Source organism: Cavia porcellus, unplaced genomic scaffold (genome assembly GCF_034190915.1).
Source record: "Cavia porcellus strain 051 isolate PalLab524CR breed Dunkin Hartley unplaced genomic scaffold, mCavPor4.1 scaffold_16, whole genome shotgun sequence".
Lineage (NCBI taxonomy): Eukaryota > Metazoa > Chordata > Mammalia > Rodentia > Caviidae > Cavia > Cavia porcellus.
In genome coordinates, this window is record NW_026947499.1 from 65,187,652 (window position 1) to 65,207,598 (window position 19,947).

General features: G+C 35.1%; 1 protein-coding gene across 43 annotated transcripts in view; it reads right to left on the reverse strand.

The window, feature by feature from the left end:
• Rims1 (regulating synaptic membrane exocytosis 1) overlaps positions 1 to 19,947 on the reverse strand; it is a 426,672-nt gene that overhangs the window by 189,557 nt on the left and 217,168 nt on the right. For all 43 annotated transcript variants that reach the window (XM_063226953.1, XM_063226950.1, XM_063226993.1 and 40 more), the window contains one exon: positions 1,872 to 2,212. In XM_063226953.1, the coding sequence (XP_063083023.1) occupies positions 1,872 to 2,212 (341 nt within the window). The remainder of the gene's footprint in view (positions 1 to 1,871; positions 2,213 to 19,947) is intronic.

Here is a 19,947-nt window from a genome sequence, read left to right on the forward strand (position 1 = left end):
AGGTGGATACCCTCATTCCATGGAATACGTATTCTACTCTATCTACCTCCTGTCAACTCGTAGGTATCTTCTACAGCTTACTTTAGAAGCCTTTGTCCAATGGCCTCAAATTACTAGACATATATTTTCTTGCTTTGATAAGACCAGTATCCTGGTTAACTGCCTATGAGTCTGTTTTCCCTGAAATATTGTGTGGTCTCACCTCCAGGATCTATAAGAAAAGGAATTATGATCTAATCATCTTTATACCCTCTGGTTTCAAGCACAGTAGTAAATACATAATAATATTGTATGGAAAAATAGTCCTATGCATTGAATGCCTACTATATACCAACCTTAGGACACACATTCTCTTTACAGTACTGTATGATAGTTTACTATTGCTTACTGTGACAGATCCAGGAATATAATCCAGACCTGTTTAACTCTGAAGTCCTCAATGTTATTGTATGAGCTTTGTTTGAAAACAGAACTAAAAGCCTTCCTTGGGATCTGCTTCTACCCAGTGGAATAGAAGCTATCAAACTTAGTCCAAGTTCTTCTAACAGCAATCTGGTCCCTAGAAGGCAAGTGCTATGTTATCCTCCTGAGCATGAATACTTGATATAATACAGCATTCTGCCTAGACATACATATAATTTCTAATGAATCAATCAGTTGAAGTAAATTACCTCATAATATCTCTTGCTTAAAATTTCAGTGGCTTGCCTTTATTCCCAGGATAAAGTCTGTAAAATGTAACCTGTCCCTACACTGCCTCACCAGCTACCTTTTGCCCACTCTACCTCTGCGACCTGCACTGGAGCCAATGTTTACCCTTTGGGAGGTCCTGACACCTGTTTCTTTCAGGCCACACCCCTGTGCAGATGCCAGGGATACCCGGCTCCTTCTAACTCCCTAAGCACCTTTCAGACCTTAGCATGAAAGAAACATCTTCAAAGAAGACTTATCTCCTACTGTTTTCCATAGGTCAGGTTCACCCATCACATTCTTTCTGAGTGCACTTTCTATTAGGGGGCGATAAATGAACAAAGATCAATAGCTTTTTTCACTATGGCAAGAGCTGAATTCAAGAGTGGCAGTCAGTAATGGATTAGTTAAATTTAGGTGTGCACAACAGGAATGAAAAACTTCTAGCACAAATATCCTGTAGGATGATGGTTCTGGACAAAGAGCTGCTGGGCCTGATGTCTTCCTCCCAGTGGGGTCTGAAAAGCATCCCTTCTGAAAACTCCTCCTAAGCTGAGGGGTGATCCACAAATACATGAATATCTAAATTCTTTTTAAAAGCTTGTCACAGTAAGAGATACCACGCTAAGGATGATGGGATAAGTATCTCTAAATGAAGAGAGGGCATTTTGAGTATTTTGAGAAGAATTGGTGACCACTGGTCATTTACTGTGATGATTTTTAAAAATTTAAACCTTCATCTTGTGATCACCCTCACTGATCAACCTTCTCCAGGAATTTCTTTCAAAAAGCATTATTGTATGTTCTCATCTTCGTTATTCTCCAGATCTGGCACCATGCAACTTCTGGCTCTTCCTGAAAGCCAAAATGACCATGAAAGATAAACATTTCTAATGCAAGACACCTAGGCAAGCATAATAGCACAACTAAAGACACTTAGGAAAGGACTTCCAGTAATGAGTGATTCAATAGGAGGCAAAAACAATAGGATGAATATGTTAGAAGTGGAGTGGGGTATTTCAAGGAGGATTCATGTCAATGTGTCTTTTACCATGACCAGTATTTTAATTAAACGTTCACTGTATTTTTTCGTGACCCCTTGTTAGAAGTTCAATGCTTGAAAATGGGCTTACTCTGCAAGCTAGACTTTGAATGGTGCTGACGGTGCCAATGAACTTTACCTCTCTCTCGGAGGTTCACTTCTAGACCTGGAGGAAACCTGCTTCTGCTCTGGCCCCAGGGCCTTCGGGGAGGGCTCCACCCCTTTGCTCCTGTCCTGCGCTGGGCTGGGAGGAGCGGTGTCCTGGGAGGTGGCAGCTGCTGTGCTCAGTGGTGTCTGGGACCTCGATCGCTCTTGGAGTCTTGCTTTCTTTTCTCGGGGAACCTCAGAGCCAGCTCCTGTAGCTGTGTCACTCAGGGTTCCATCCTGACTTGGCTGCTGAGGGCCACTTCCAAAGAACCACGCCCCAGATTTGGTTAAGATTTCTTGTTGCTTTCGACATAAATTGCATACCCACATAACCTATTCAAAGAAGAGAGAACAGTGTAAATTTTCTGTACTATTTTGAGATCATTTATTTCCCATACATTATAAAGAAAACTCAAGGATTTTCATCTTCATGCTTTGCCTTGAAACTGTCTTGTGAAGTCGATTCTTGTCTGAGTCACAGTCAAGTCTGTGAATGCCTAGACTGGAATTCATCTAAAACTATAGTGACTCTGGGAGAGCAGAGCAGAATGTTTTCTCATTTTTAGATTTCTAAGATTCCTTTCACCATGCATCTGTCATAGCTTGTCTGATTGACTTTGAAGTTTCATGTGAAATATCTGTGAGTAGAAAATATTCTAAATGAGTTAGATAATTGATCAGAAAACTATTGTAAAAGAAAACCCCTCTAGAATCAATATTTATATATCTAAATCTTACATCTCAAAGGATTTCAAAGATGTCTGCTTTCTCAAAAACCATCTATTATTAAAGTCTGTAGTGAAAGTTATTCATGTGGAACAAACACACAAAAGACAAGGTCAAGTTATATATTTTCTCTAATTTCTTAGCAATGAATTAACCTCAAGCTTATTGCATGCTATAAAAGACAGTTTTCCATGCTCATATTTACTAAAGTAATAAATATGAGGCTGGGTTTATTCATAGCTGGCCATTCTGACGTATTATTTCCTTAGGAGTGGTATTTTGGGATATTTACAAACATTGCTGATAAATTGTAAGAGACCAGTCCTTAAACTTAAGTATTTGCTCTCCTTTTGATGTCATTAAAATGAGGATAATAATAACAATAATCATAACAAAATAATGAAGCAAATAAGAATAACAACTAGCAGCCACACAGCCCCTCCTTGAATGTTCTCTTCAAATATTAGAATATTAAACAAGCAATTCATTGCATAAAGCCTGTATCAAAATCACCTATAGTACACAGGTTCAATGGAAAATGCTTGCGAAGTAAAGCTGTACACCCAAAGTAAAGCTTCAACTCAACTGAAGCCCCCCAGAAGTCTTAGATTCTTGAGCAGGGACATATTCTGAGTAACCTTGTGGGGAGCAATACTCCAGCAAGACTTCCACAAATACTGACACTGAGTCTCTGCTGCCCAGCACTCAGGCTGGGGACAGGAAATGTGTGCTGTCTTTGATTCTTTGGCTGTCTCTTTAGCTCAACAGACAATGATAAGAGCACTTGAAATTGTGTGCCTCAAGAAGACTGGTACAATATTTTAAATATTTTATATCAACCAAATAGATATTAGACTGGAATTTCTTTAATAATAAGCAAATTTTCACCAATACTGAAAAATAATTCCTTTAAAGTATGTTATGGATATTTATGAAAATACCACATTGAAGCTTGACATTTGATAAAATTAATGGGCAGTAAAATATATATTTTAAAAGTAGGCCCCTTTCTACAAAAATATTAAGGTATGTTTAGGATACATATACATTTCCTGCTGGGTGTGGTGGTGCACATCTATAATCTACCAGCACTGTAGAAGGCTGAGGCAGGAGGATCAGCAGTTGCAGCCTAAGCTGAGATAATTAGCAATTTGTTGATACCTAGCTCAAAAGAAATAAAGAAAGCAGAAGGAAGGGAGGCGGGTGGGAGGAAAAAAGGGAGGGTAGGAAAGGAAATGCACTGTAGATGAAGCTCCATGCAAAGCTCCCAAGTTCAACACCCAGGACTACAAAGAAACAGAGGCCGATTTACTTTAAACCTGTATAGAAAATACAATAAAACTTAAAAATATTTTATAAGTTTTTAAAAATGACATTAATCTAATACAAAACCAGAAAGGAATATAATAAAACTTGTAGAAAAGACAAAGGATGCTCACCATTGTGTATCTGAATAATTTCTAGAAAATTGCGGTCAAAATCTTATTGTCTCACATTTTTAAATGTATAGAGATAGGTCAATGAAAAGACATTGACAAATTTGCCCAAGTTTCAAATTTTGCATATGTGCAGAATCACTACAAGATCAGTAAGGGAAATAAGGTATATTATAGTTAACGAAAGTTAACTTTTACATGTTATCAAATTTCATTTCCAGGTTAGTCAAAGATTTATAATTACTGGATAAGTAAAATCAGAATAAGTACTTTAGATAATTTTTTTAATTTTATAGAAAAAAGTAAACAAAATTTGATAGCAAATTAGTAGGAGAATAATAATAGTTAATACATTACATGTTTTTATCTTTAAAGCAGTTGCTCAAGGTACAAGATATGTGCATAAAATTTTTCCAATGTCTTGTCTGGAGGTATAAATAATGCAAAAGTGGGTGGGAAGGTACTCTTAACAGATTAAAATATTAGCACTAATCTTTCTTTTTAATGAACTAAGAGACACTGATAGTGTAACTGATTTGCATTTTTTCCATTTTTCCCTACTGTTCTTACCTTTTCCCCACTCTAGTTTTAATAATTTATTCTTTAACCTTTGTCATGCTTCACTTGTTTTGTATATTTGGAAATTATATAAATATTTGTTTAGGTCTAAAATTTCCCTGTTTTACTATACCAGTTTAAAATTTTGTACTACTAAAATTTGTACTTCAGGAACTTTGTAGAGTCAATCTATTCTCTAATTTAAAGGCAAAACTAGCTGGCATGATGGGGTATACCTATAATCTCAGCACTTGTGAGTATGAGACAGGAAGATTGCCTTGAGTTCTAGGCAATCCTGGGTTACTTAGTGAGGTCAAGACCAGCCTGAACTACATAGTGAAATCCTGTCTCAAAAAAATTTTTAAACAATTAAATATAAAAATGTTGAGATATTGATTTTTTTATTAAAAACTATCTCCCAACATCTATTTTTGAGTTATACAAATTAATTCATCACAGTTTAATGAATAAGAAAGAAATTCCACTTATAAAGTGAAATATATGAGGTTAAATGTGTCATATCTTTAATTACGGTGCATACGAAATATGGCAAACATTTCCAGGAGTGAAAGAAGTACTATCACAGTATGTGTATTTAATATTCTCTTTCGGAACTTAGTGTATTAAGTATTTTATTTGTCTGGAGGTATAAGTAATGCAAAAGTGGGTGGTAAGGCACTGTTAGAAGATTTTTTTTTAAAAAAAGAGGAAAAGGTAAAACTATGTCAAACTAAAAATGCTATTTATTTAAAAAGCAAGCACACCTTGTAGAGAATGTACCATGCAGGATTATATCTTGATTAAATACTCTGGGATGTATTCCAAATGAATCTAAACTGAAGAAGTTCTGTGCAATAATTTATCTTAACAGCTCACAGATGTTAAACCATCAAATACAAATGCAAATGCAAGCTTTTTGCGCTATAACATGGTTACTAAAACTCTATCCCATATATCAGAAATATGAAGAACAACTGAAAACTTTATTCTGACCTTTTGCTCTAACAGCATTTTAAAGTATGTCTTCCCCTATTTAATGAATCATGAAAGAATACAATAGGCCATTTTATAAAATCCACCATTAACCCAGAGGAATAAAAATTACGCTTCCTATTATTTATAATGATTCCATAGATAAAACTTTAAGTTTGGTAGGAATAAATTGTACAGACTGAAGAAATATTTTACACTTGCTGTCACATGAAATGATTTGTCTTGGTTACTTTTCTTTCATTGCTGGGACAAAACACCCAACACCCAAAAAGAAGGAAGGAAGGATTTATTTAGTTCATTGTTTGTGGAGGTTTCAGTCCATAACGAGCTGGCTCCAAGGCAGGTTGGCATGGCCCTGGGGCAACATGTCAAGGCAGCAGCCAGAGCAAAAAAGGGAAGGAAACAAGCCTCTCCTCCTCCCCTTTATATTGTACAAAGCTCCGCTTGCCGCCCCAGCCACTTCAGGGTGTGTACAGCAGCTGCAAAACCTCCTTGCCCTCCTTTGCACAGATGAGGATATATGTACAAAGTAAAAACTGAGGCTCCCTGCTGAGTCTCTCAGTTAAATTTCTAATTTTTTCAAGTTGACACAGTGTATCAACCATAACATGTTTACAGGTAAAGATACACAGAACACAAGAAACATAACTTAGGTTATCTCTCTGTCTGCGATGTATAGTACAATACAGGGCCTCCAGCCTGAGTGAATACTGTGCTACAACCTTGCCCTTAGATTTGCTTCTGATGTTACTACTAGGACGAGTCATCACAATGAGATCCACAATTCATAAATTAATACAAACATCATGCTTATGAGAACCTACTTGACTTACTTAGTATTACAACACAAAAATATAGAAAAGCATAATTTTGAAAAAAAAGTAATGATTACATTTTCATACTTAGTTTTATAGAAAAATTTTAATACTGAATTTAATTTAATATTGCACCTAAACACCTTCCTACCACTTTGGAAAACACGTACAAAAAAAAAAAAAAAAAACCTAGCAATAGAAAATCTTACTGATGCTGCATTTTCTGAATACTTTCATTTTACTTACTTTCTCTATTCAGTGAATCACTCAAGTCAGCAGAAACTGCGGACAAAGTTATGCAAATAACATTTCATGTTACTCTGGTGAAAGACGATGTGACAGTAGGAAACAGGTGACAGCAAATAAAAATGAGTGAGCTCTCTTTGATTCTTATTGCAGTGGTGTGTGTGTGTGTGTGTGTGTGTGTGTGTGTGTGTGTGTGTCTGTTCACTAAATCTTCTGTGGTTCTCATTGCTATTTCATAAATTTATGTTTCCCCTTGAAAGTTTATAGAGCACATTTTATGGATTTATTAAGGATGACATAGAATTTTTCTTAATGAATAAAGCATTTCCAGCCCCAATGCCCCCCATTACTGCTTTGTTTTAAAATGTATGCAAATGTAGAAGAAGCCACTATATCTTTCTAAAAGATTCTACCACATTTTATTATATATAACATATTCTAGAGAAATGGCAAATTATTGACTTTACCCTTGAAGTGCTTATACTTTCTCACATTAGCAAAGAAATCTAGAATGAAAAACTACTGATCATACTGTTTCATATTTAAGGTTTTTGTTAAAGAATATATGGAGAATATTGGGTAAAATTTTAATGAACAGTAAAAGGTATTCTGCTGTCATTAATATGTAGAAATAGAGACTTTTGCACATTTTAAAATCTGCTTTCCATGTGTTGCACCGAATTGTAAGTAAGACTACTGGTTATGCATATTAAAATCTGATGATTTAATAGTGCTCCCAGGCCCTATAATCTCACAAATGTTTCCAATTAAAAATGACGTGAGATTCCATTTAGATAACAATAAATAAAGTTACAAAGCTATAAGCTGTACAACAAAAAAGGAACTTCAGTTAAAGAGAGATGCCAACACATCTTTAGAAGTTGCTAACTGCGTGGGAAACAGTGGAAACAAAATGGCGAAGTCCGTAGCTTAAACCACAGATTCAGAGTGTTCTGATTAAGAAGGAAGCTGATCTCCTCAGCAGAAGCCAGAGAGCTCTGGACTGAAAATGGAAGCTACTATGACCAAAAGGAGAAGCAGAATTAAGGGAGGTTGTTTAATGTCTTATTTAGTATCCTCTTCATTTGCAATTCTTCTGTTGTATTGTCACAGAAAGTGCTTTGATGAATATCCACTTTTATTTTTATCAACTACTTTTATGGTTGAACACTGTATATTTTCCTTGGTCCCTCAGAATTTATTTTGATGTATGATACGAGGAATCTACATTAATGTTTTTTCCTAGCTATTTTAAATCTGTAACAGAAAATGCTCACCACTGCCCAGCCAAAATGCTTCACTTTGCTAGCTGCCCAGGTAATAATAGTTCCTCTTCAGTTCTGCTTGCTCCTGCCTTTAGAAACAGCTGGTCACTAGGATGCACATTGTATTAACCAGTCCCCAATTCACGAGTCATTCTATTTCAGTACTTCCTGCTTGCTTATCTAATATAAGTCCTAGACCACCAGAGATCAGAGCTTGATACTCTGGGAATGACCCCAGTCAGTGCCTGACAACATACATAAATCTGCCTCCAAATCGTGGATGTGGTTTTGGTGTTTAAATTTGCCATTGCAACATGATATAGTGTACAATCCTCCCTTCGTTATAGCTTTAATTTGCAAGGAAGTTTGATCTCTAGAGTTAAATTGCCTACATTCCTTTCTAAGATCTACCATTGGTCTGCAGTTTACTCAGGCTGGCTTACATTGCTTTCCTATAGCTCAGGGCCATCATCTATAGACGGGGATAATAATAGAGTTACTATCCCATTGAATTGTTTTGAAGTTAAATGAGATAATGCATCCAAATTGCTTAGTAACTGCTTATTGGGCACTCACAATAATTGCTAATTAGGCTAATAATTATTTTAATAACCATACACAATATATAAATAACCATCATATTTATAGTCTTTGAGGGGTTATCACATCTTATAAGAAAATTACATTTTCTTCCATAGAGGTACAAATAAATATGTGTACTTACTAAATTACATTTTATTACTCAGAATCTATATCATTCTAACTTGATTTTATAAGTGGTCCAATGATGTGTCTTTCATGGGTCATGTGATTGTGAATGTCTAACAATTCTCCTCTCTGGAATCAGTGCACTACATGGCACAGAAGAGGCAGCAATCAGTGACGAATTACACTGGAAGGAGTGGGCTCAGGAGGATTAGATGGGCCTGAGTCTCCTCCTCTACCCAGCCCAGACTGACTTATTCCTTGGTATTTCATCTTCCTCACTTGTAAAATATGAAAAATAATAATAAAGATGATTTCATACAATCAATTTGAGGATCAAATGAGATAATATATGTAACTGAGTTTGATGCATAGCAAACAATATCAATATTATTTTTAATATATAAAATATATTGCTTGCATTAGTCACTTCCCCTCTTTTCTGGGACAAAAGAGCAAAACACCCAGCTGAAAACTGGGAAGGTTTTCCTTGGCTCCTGGTTTCAGAAAATTTAGACCATCGTCAGCTGCTCCAAGGCAGAAAGAGGACAGCATAAAGTCATAGTGGGGGAGTTTGGAACAAGAATGCACACACATCACACACACTACTCTGTCACAAACCAGTGGCCCACCTACCTCTGAACAGTGCACTTAGCTCTGAACTCATCAATGGATGAATCTACCTAAGCATATGGAGTCTTCATGATGCAAAATCCCTCCCTCTGAACACATGCTACTTTGGGGGATATTTTAAATTTAACCCATACATTGATGATGTGTCTTCAAAGTAAAGGTAAACAAATATTGGGGGTTTCTAGCAATATAAAGTGCTATATTCTTTTCTGCACTCAGCAAATAATCCTGAGCTCCTTGTATGTTCCAGCCATTCTTCTTAGAAATGGGGACACAGCAGCGAAAGAAACAGACAAAAATCCTGCCACAAGTATATGTGCTTGTGAAAAAAAGACAAGAAACAAAACAGAGTGGTAGAGTTTCGTGACATGTGCATTAAGTGTGGTGCTACTGAGGTTCAGTTTAACATCGACTGGTCACAAGAAAACAGTATTTAAGGCAGAATTAGTTACGTAGATTCCTGAGCAAGGCATGTCAGGCTACAAAACCAGCCAATAAAAGGACCTCAGGGAAGTTCCTGTCTAGTGATTTCAACAAAACCTGGAGCAAGGTAAGTGTAAGATCAAGTCAGTCATACAGAACACAGAAAAGTGGAGAAACACATGGAGCCGCAGAGGTCTTCATGGGTCACAGCAAAGAACCGGGGATTTTATGCAGAGAGAAATAGGGAGTCTGGGGAAGGCTTTGAGCACCAAACTGATCTGGTGAATCATGTTTTCATAGGATCCCTCGGGTTGCTGTGATAAGAACTAAATGAAGAGAATCAGTTGTGGGCTCTTTGTGAATTTAATTCTAGTATTATTTTTACTCCCTGTTGGCTCCTCTTCACCAGACATTCCCCCAGCCCTTAGTTTATATTTTGGTGTCATTCTGTTGGAAGTACACCTCTTCATATGCATAGCACAGGCATGAACTGCGTTTTCCATCTAACCGAGTAGCCTTGTGTTTTTAAAGAGCCTCTTCCTTCAGTGTCTCAGTTATGTTGTCAGGCAATCTTCCATTCATCAAAAATGAATACACGCTCTCTCACTGGTCCGTTGCTCCTCCTAGCGAGGCCTGCACTCCATCTCTGACCCTTCCTTCATTCCCGTGTCTTCACCCTTTTACTGCTCCTTTCCTCTTGGCATACAAGCACAGAAGCATATCAAACATGCACACTTTCCCTTCAGTGAAAACAATTTGCTTTTTAACCTATCTTCCCATCAATCACCTCTTTCTCTATGCTCTTTAAGATGTTACTTGTTATTGTAATCCAAACTCATATTCTTTTCACTTCCTCACTCATCTTCTTTGACCTTTGACTCTCATCTTCACAGTTATATTTTATTTCTGACAGTCGCCATCTCTTTCATAGTGACAGTCCCATCTGTGGACACTTGTAGCATTCCCTTGCTGTGCTGCCTTTCAAAATTTGGAATTTGTGGCCAGCCCCTTTTCTGACCTCTAAAATTCCATGACTTTTTTTTTTTCTGGCTTTCTTATGTGCATCACTTCTCATAGCCTTGACTAAAATTTTCCTTCTTCATACTTACTGTTACACAAAGGTTCGTTTTGTTCTGCTGAAGTCTTAACCCCAAAGACCTCACAGAGGTTGTAAACAGGACGTCAAACATTTTTATCCCAACCCCTTCTGAGCAGTATTTGGAGAAGGCTTCCATAATTAATGCATATTTGTTTTATAAATTATATCTATGTCTACTAGATTAACACAGCACTTGCATATACAGCATGCAAAGTAGAAATGAAAATGAATAAGATAAAAATATAAATAAAATTTTTATTTTATTTTGTACCCAAATAGTCTTGCATCATAAACTAACTATACAATCATAATTTCTACTGCAATCTTGTAAAATATCCAAATCCATACATTCCATAATTTACTTGATGTGACTACTAGAATATCAGCAAGCAGCCTCCAATTTAAAATATATAAAAAAAGATGTGATCATTTTCCCCACAAAATGTGCTTTTGTCCTGTTAATAGTTGTAGTTAACAGTGTATCTATCTGCACTGTAACCCACATCGTTAATCTGAATCTGGCTCTAGCTAGACATCTTAATCTTTTTCATTCTGATTCTTGTATATACTGACTCAGTTTTATCCTCTCACGTTGTCACCCTTTGCACTGGTTTACTAGAAGCCACCATCATTTCTTTTTAGTGCAGTTTCTATAACAAGTCTTATCTCATTTTCTTACCTCTTTTATTTGCTTCTGCAATAAATACTCTACCGTTTCTAGAACGTTCACAATTTACAATTGCTTCTCACATTTCACATAGAATTAAAATTCTTCTGTGTAGCACCCAACAATCCTTTCCAACATTCCCACCCTGGTCACTAATAGCAGTTTCCCACACACATTCCTATCATCAGTTTTCTGACCACTGTGCTCATTCGCAGGCATCAGCCATCCAAATGCACTATAAACACTTTATTACATTTGCATTATTCATACCTGACACAACTTCACATACTCACATAAAATTTTCATACTGATATTACCCCCAATCAAAATGTATATGAAGAAATCAACCAAAGTATTGAGTTATGTGTTCAATACAGTATTCCTAAAATTTGATATTTTATTTTATATTTTAAGTGACCTCTCCTAATTACAGTGGGGAAATGACATGCTCCTTCTTTATATTTTGTCTTTATGGATATCAAGCACTATAAAATCTATACAATTTAACCGTGTTGTTCTGTAACACTTCCAGTACATTTAAATTTGTCCACAAAAATTTGGTGAAAAACATAACACATATTTTTTGTTGAATTATTCACACTGATGTACTCTAAAATATTAAGCACTTTAAAATACATATTACTTATTGTAAATAAGACAATTAAAAATACTCATTCAGGTTCTACGTTTCTTTTAATATCACACTAGTTTCTAGAAATGGGTGTATATAGATATTTTTTAAGTCTCTCACTAAATGTGAATCTGCACATGTGAAGATAAATGGTTTTATATATATATATATACATATATATATATATATATATAATTAACCTGAATACCTTTTTTTTTAGGTCTACTGAAACACTCACCTATACAAACCATGAGCTGGCTATTAAAGAAAAACAACTAGAGAAAATTAACCAAAATAGTTTAATTTTTTTAAATTAAGGTATACACTCCTATGTTAGCCAAGGCAAAAGAAAGAAATTACAAGAGTAATTGAAATGTATTTCAATTTAAATGACAATAAAAATACAGCATATCAAAATGTGTGAAATATATCAAAAGCACTTTTTAGAGAGCAAATAATGCCTTTAAGAAACACTTCATTTCAAAAAACCAATTAAAAGCCCAGTGATCTAAATGCAAAATAAGGTAAACAAGAAAATAATAAAGATCAGTGTTAAATCACTTAAATGTAAATTTTAAGAAATAAACAAAAATAAGAGAAAATTAAAACAAGCTCTTTGAAAAGGTTATTAAAATTGATAATCATCTCAGTTGGGTGATCAAGAAAAATCATTCAAAATATAATTGTCAAAAGAGGGAAAACACTTTGAATTCTGGATGTATTAAAAGGGCAAATAAGGACATATTAGGAACAACTTTATGCCAATAAATTTAATAAAATGGAATCACCAACACTGACCAGGAAATAGGAATCCCAAATAACCCTATTGCTATCAATGAAGTTAAATTCATATAAAAAGCCTGTAATTAAAATGCCAGAATCAGATTCTGTCACTGACAAATTCTGTAAAACATATTTAAAAGTTAAATGAAAACTATATTCATGAACTTTTGGATCTAAAAGAGAAAAAGCGAGTACTTCCACTTCGGAATTCATTTTCTAAGGTCAGCCTATTCTTGACATTAAAGTCACGGCCCAAGTAGCTGTATTATTTAAAAACATTAAAACTAGAATTTTAAAAATTCCTTATGAAATTAAGCAAATAATCCAATGCTATGTAACTATATAAAAATATTATTACACCATAACAAAGGGAGATTTGTACTAGCTTTGTGATACACATGAAAAAATATATAAAATACATACGTATTAGCAATATTAGATACATTAATTATATGTGAAAAATTGACAAAATTTATTACCTTTTAATTATAACACCACTCTGGAGGCTAGAAATAAAAAGCCTAATTTCAGAACATTTTATAGTACATCTTTAAAACCCACTACTAGCAAAATAAGGATGAAAGCCAAATGCCTTCCGCTTAAGATCAAGAACAAGGCAAGTATTTCTTGTCTCCACCAATTTATGCACATTGTGGCTGATAATGTATACATGAAATAATTTTTAAAAACTGTAAAATTACAAGAAAAGTACATATTTACAGAAATGGTGTAGTATATGCATATGATAGTGTATACAAGAAACTCTACAGAATCTATAAAACTCTACCAGGACTAAGAAAAAACTATCAGTAAGTAGGTTTCTGCGTCAATATATAGTATCATTTTTATTTCCTCACCATAGCAGCATTTAAAAAGTGAATTTCAATACCATTTATAGAAACATGAAAATCAAAATATTTAAAGACAAATTTAACAAAAGATGTACAGGAGCTCTAAATCAAATTTTCAAAACTTTTTGAACTTTTCTTTGTTGAGAAAAGTTCACAAAGACTGCTATGGAATGGATAGTATGCTCTTCAAATTCACACATTTAACATCAAACCATAAAGCTACAGTGTTGGGAGGTGGTATCTGTAGAGAAGAGGTCAAGGGTGGTCAGCGAGACCCTAAGAGCAGGGCTCTCATCCAGTAGGGTTTATGTCCTTAGGAGGAAGAGACTCCAGCAGAACAAACCCCTTCGCAGGACAGTAGCAAAAGGACAGAGTACAGAGTACCAACTACAAAGCAGAAATGGGTGGCTCACTAGCACCAACCCTGCAGGAACCTTAATTTTGGGATTTCCAGTCCAGAACTACAAGAAATCACATTTCTATTGTTTCCACTGCCCAGTTATTGTACTATGTTAAGGCAGCAAACACAGATGAACACAAAGACCAAAATAAACACAATATACACCACACTCGATGATTGAGAGACTACAGGAGGCCAAGAGAGGAAATTTTGGGTATTGCTTCCTTCTGTGTTATTGGTAATTCTGAAAGTAACTTCATCCCACCATGGTTTCCCCTTGAGCAGTTACCTAGTTACATTTTTCTCTTGTGTCCAGATCGCATCATTTGTCCCTCTTACCTCTCTAGATCTAGTTGTGTTTCTGACTCCCCAGCTTCAAACCAGTCCAACTCAGGACTGAATTAAAGTGATCTGCCTCTAGCCTTACTGCCTGTAAGAAGCATAAGTATATCGTCTCTGATGGATGACACCATAAGAGCCTCACACTACCATCAATTTTTCATGAAAAATATAACACATCAATATATAGAGTATTGTGCAGAGTAGCTAAAAATGGTTCAAAAAGAGAGACACACAGATAGACAGACTGCAAGACAGATAGAAAGCCAAAGGGCAAGACACACAGAGAAGTGTTGGGGAGAAACATTCACCAGAGAGAGGCACATGAGGCATCTGTGTAGATTTGTAAGGCACATATTTTAATAGGTTGTCCACTATATTTAGTAACTTGACAAAATAGCAAGTTGTTACACAGAGAACCTAAAAGTACGTAAACATCAAATGAAACTAAAACTAAGAATTAAATTAATTAAAATAATAAGAACTTTGTAGACTGGTATACTTTCAAATTAAACAAAATAGAAGATAAAATTAGTGACTTAAATTAGGATAAAGTATAGGGAAAAAATAAAAGAGAGGAAAATGGTGAAATACAAAGCAGAGATGATCTTAGGAAACATTTGGGGCATGTTTCAACGTATGTGTAAGTAGATTTCAAGGAGGGGACAATATAGAATATAGAGAGAAAGTAGTAATAACATCGTAGCTTTCCAAAATCAATTAAGCATTGAACATATGGTAACTCCTCAAATTTCTATGTTGAAGCCTGAATTCCCAATTTAATGACATTTGAATTTGGGACTTTTGAGAGGCAGCGAGGTTTGGATGAGGTTATGCTGCTGAAACTCCTTTGATAGGATTAGTGCCTTCATAAGCAGAGGGGACCTGAGTTCTCTATCCCTCTCTTCCCCTCCGCCTCTTTTCTCCTTTCTCCTTCTCTCCCTGAAAAACTGGGGAATCAGAACCACTTCAAACACCAAATCTGCTCTCACCTTGATGTTGAACTTCTAGTTTCCCAAATTATAAGAATGAATGTTTGCTGCTTTTAAACTACCCAGTGTATATTTTGTTAAAGCAGCCTGAATTAGTGCACGTGCGCACACACAAACACACACACACACACACACACACACACACACACACACACACACATGCACACATATATGCCCCAGATTTAAGAATTGCTAAAAATTTCAGAGAAAAGTGAATACAAAGAACACAACACCTAGGTACCTTACAACAAAATTATAAAACCAAGAGCAAAGCTTTCAAAATTGCTAGAGGAAAAAGATACACTTTTAAAGGACTAACGATAAAACTGATTACTGATCTCTCAACAAAAACCGATAAAAATATTAATTAGGTTTGATGATTTAGAAAAATAACACCAATTGGAATTCTATTACAGCAAAAAAACAAAATCTTTAAAAGAAAGAAAGACATTTTGAGAAAATTAAAATGAACATATAATGAATGGAATCACAGAAAAGGAGAATTTTAGCAAAAGGAAAATGAAACCAAATGAAAAATAAGAAAATAACAGTTGACAAATTCAGCATTGATAGTAAACAAGAATAATTTTAAATATTTATTATAGAAAGTCACAGTTATAGGGCCAGGTGTTTTAGCTCAGCGGCGTAAGTGCCTGCCCCGCAAGGGCGAGGTCGTGAGTTCAATCCTTCTTACCAAACAATCGGTCAAGTCACAGTTATAGCATTAAAGGTTGTATTACCCTGGTATATTTTCTAGGTTCTTATATTTTCCAGGAAGCAGCAAATATATCCAGGTGCATTTAGCATTAATAACATAAGATTTTATGAATAACAAAATCAATAGAAAAGTATCACTGACAAATTAGTGGAGGAATAGAATGCTAAGTATCATGATTGAAAAAGAAAGTAATCAATAAGGGAAAAATATAAATGTAGTAAATTTGAATACAAATACAATACCACTTTCATACTATATAAAAACATTAAAGCTGATTTAAAAAAAACATTTGTAAAAATTAATTTAAATGGATATACAAAAACAAAATTGTACATATTAATGTAGTAGTGTCCTATGCTCTGATACATGTAAACATGTTGAAATAAGATTAAACGTGTAGCTCATCAAACATTTGTCATTTTTATGGTGAAGACATTCAAAATCCTTTTCCATAGTTTTTTGTGATACATGATATGCTACAGCTACCTTCTGTGAAATAGAACACCTGAAGTGCTTACACTTACGCAACTGCAACTCAGTGTTCACTGGACAAGCTTTCCTCCTTTTCTGGTAGTACCTTCTGGTAGTCACTATTCTGTTCTCAAAGTCTAGATTAACTGTTAGACTTCACATAACGGACATCATGTGGTACTTTTCTTTCCATCCTTGGCTTACTTCACTTAGCACAGTCATCTCCAGTTTCACCCACCTTGTTGCAAAGTACAAGATCTTACTATGTTTTATGGCTGACTAGTATTCAATCATGCATATGTACTTCATTTTCTTTAACTATTTATTTCCTCTGGTCATGGTCGCATAAGTTGTTTCCAGTTCTCGGCTCTTACGAATAGCATTGCAATAAATACAGGAGAGCAGCTGTGTCTTCAACACGCTGATTTCACTTCATTTAGACATATAAAAGTAGTGAGATTGCTGAATCATACGTTAGTTCTGTTTTTAATGGGAACTCCTTGCTGTTCTTTGAAATGTACCATACTAACCTGTATTCTCCTCAGTGGTCTGAAAGGTTTTCTTTTCTCCACAGCTTTGCCAATTTTTTTTTAATCTCTTGCAATTGTGATAAGAGTTATTCTTTCTGGAGTGAGGTAATATTATATTGTGGTTTTGATTTGTATTTCCCTGACGATTAATGATGGCACGGACATTATTACATGTACTCGTTGGCCATTTATATGTCTTCCTTTGAAAAATGTTTAAGTCTGCTGCTTATTTTTAGTCTAGAAATTTTGGGGTCTTACTATTGAATTTTTAGTTTCTTATATTCTCTGAATATTAACTCCTTGCCAGATGTAAAGTTTGCAAATATTTTCTCCTATTTGAAAGTTGTCTCTTCATTCTGCTGATTGTATCTTTTGCTGTGCAGGAGATTGGTAGTTTTATTAGTTGTTTGTTTTTTTTTTTTGTTTTTGTTTTTGTTTTTTTTTTTTTTTTTTTGCTGTCTTTGCCTGTGTCTAGTGTTGTGTCAAAAAAAAAAAAACAAAAACAAAACAAAAAAAAAAAACACGTTTGTTGGACCATATCAAGATTTTTCCATTTTCTTTCAAGAGTTTTCCAGTTTCAAGTCTTATGTCTAAGTCTTTAAATGATTTTGAATTCATTTTTTCTATGATTTTTTTCTATAAGGATTCCATTTCACTTTTTATATATGTGGGTAAACCAAGTTCCCCCAACACAATATATCAGAAAGACTACCTTTTCCTCATGGCATGTTCTTGGCCTCTTTATCAATGATCAATTGATGTATATTTATGGCTCTCTATTCTATTCTGTTGGTCTGTGTCCTTATTTTGGGACCAGCACCACATTTCTTTATAATTCATCCTTGTAATGTATTTTAAAGCCAGAAAATATGATACTCTCACTTTCATTTTTTCTCCAGATTTCTTGGGCTGTGTGTAGCTTCTTAAAGTTCTACGTCTTCTCTCTATCCTGCAAAGCTTGGTTGGGTGCTGACGGCTTCCAATTGGTTTCCCACAGGTGGTGCCTGAAATTTTCCACTTAGTGTGCTTTCTACCACTCCTACAGTTAAGTCAACTATCCATGCAGGATGTGTGTATTTTCTCCAGGAACACACCTGAGGATCCAATTAGGGTGCTGAAGGAACTAGGCTAGAGAGGTCAGCAGGTGAGATGTCCAAAGAGTTTTGTGTTCAGGTTCCATAATGGAGTCCAGTGCACTCACTCATTATGTGAACTCAGGTTCACATAATGGAGTCCATTGACTGGTGGGTCCTACAACCTGTTTCCCTTGCTCCCAGCCATCAGCTGAGCTGAATACCTCAGTAATGCGTAGATGTAAGAAATACGTGGGCCTCTTGGGCAGCATCCAATGTACCTGGCATGTCCTCTGCTCTCACTTACAGCATGAGAGAAATTACAGGCACAGAGCTATGCTGCCTTGGAGGAAAGTGTGAGCAAAGAAGGTGAAACTCTTCTTCTTACCCTCTTCATTCTTGGGTTTCTTGCTTCAACAGTGACCAGTTCTGCTGGTCAACTGCCAGATCTCTTTCAAGGTGCTGTCATCTGTGGATAGCTGGCAAGATGGATACTTCTGAAGGAGTAGGACATAAAATGTTCTTATTCTGCCATCCTGGTGATGTCAAAAAATTCACCACTTTCTTTCTCCTTTGTTAACTTCTTTCACATGCTGTTGATGCAGTCTAGCTTTTTTGCTTTTCTATTGTTGTTGTTATCATATCTGTTAATCATAAACTTCCTTCCATACCACATAGCTAACATCATAAGACCAGAGCATAACTGATGCTCAGTAAATTTACTCTGAATCATTTGCTTTATTTGCATTTTTCAATCAATCAACTGGTTTTAGATTCAGCCATTGCTCAGTTGTCAGCACAGCAACATACTGTTTTTAGGAGACAAAAATCTCAAGAAAAAATGAAAAAGGAAAGTATTTTGCTTTTTGTAAAACATATAATCATTCACATGTATTTATCCTCCTAACATGCAAATGTGCACCTGTTTCATGTAGAAATGTTCTACTTATCCATAGAAACAGGTAGGTAGATACACAGACACAGATGAATCCTTTCCAGGAATTAAGTAGTCTTCTAAGCAAAGATAAGTCATCTCATGTAATATCAAGGATACCATAAAGTGGTATTACCTGTTGCATATTCAAGCTTATAATTAATCCTGTGCCATCACTAGGTAAAAATGAATATTCTCAACAGTGTCTTCTCCATTTTTTTGCAATTGGAGGGCATGCAAATAAATTATAAATTATTTATTTTCATATTTTGTACATTTCAAACACTGAACATTTTAAAATACAAAAAGAAAAGTTTCTATAGCATTACAATCACATACAAATAAGCACATCAATGCAGTTGCTATCAGATTTCAAAAATAACGTATTTAAGGAGATATAATACACGCCATTAGGATGTATGTTTATCTTTAATGGCCAAATTAAACAACTGGCTATCACACTGGGTCTGCTTTCTCTGGCATTCTTTAAAATTGTTCCAAAGCTTCCTCCTGAATATTCCCCCTCCATACAATAGGTACATAAGCCCAATTTTGTTTGAGTAGATATGTTAGAGGCGGCTTTACCTATTAGCTACATAATGTAACAATACTTCATTGCATAATGTATTATAATAAATTTATACATTATTTACTCAGAAATTTTAGATATAAGATTATAATTGGCAATGGACAAATATCACTTATTTATTATTGCATTCTCTATAGTGGTTCTATTAAATTTAGTGATTCATTGAATTCTTTTTTTTTTTTTTTTTTTTT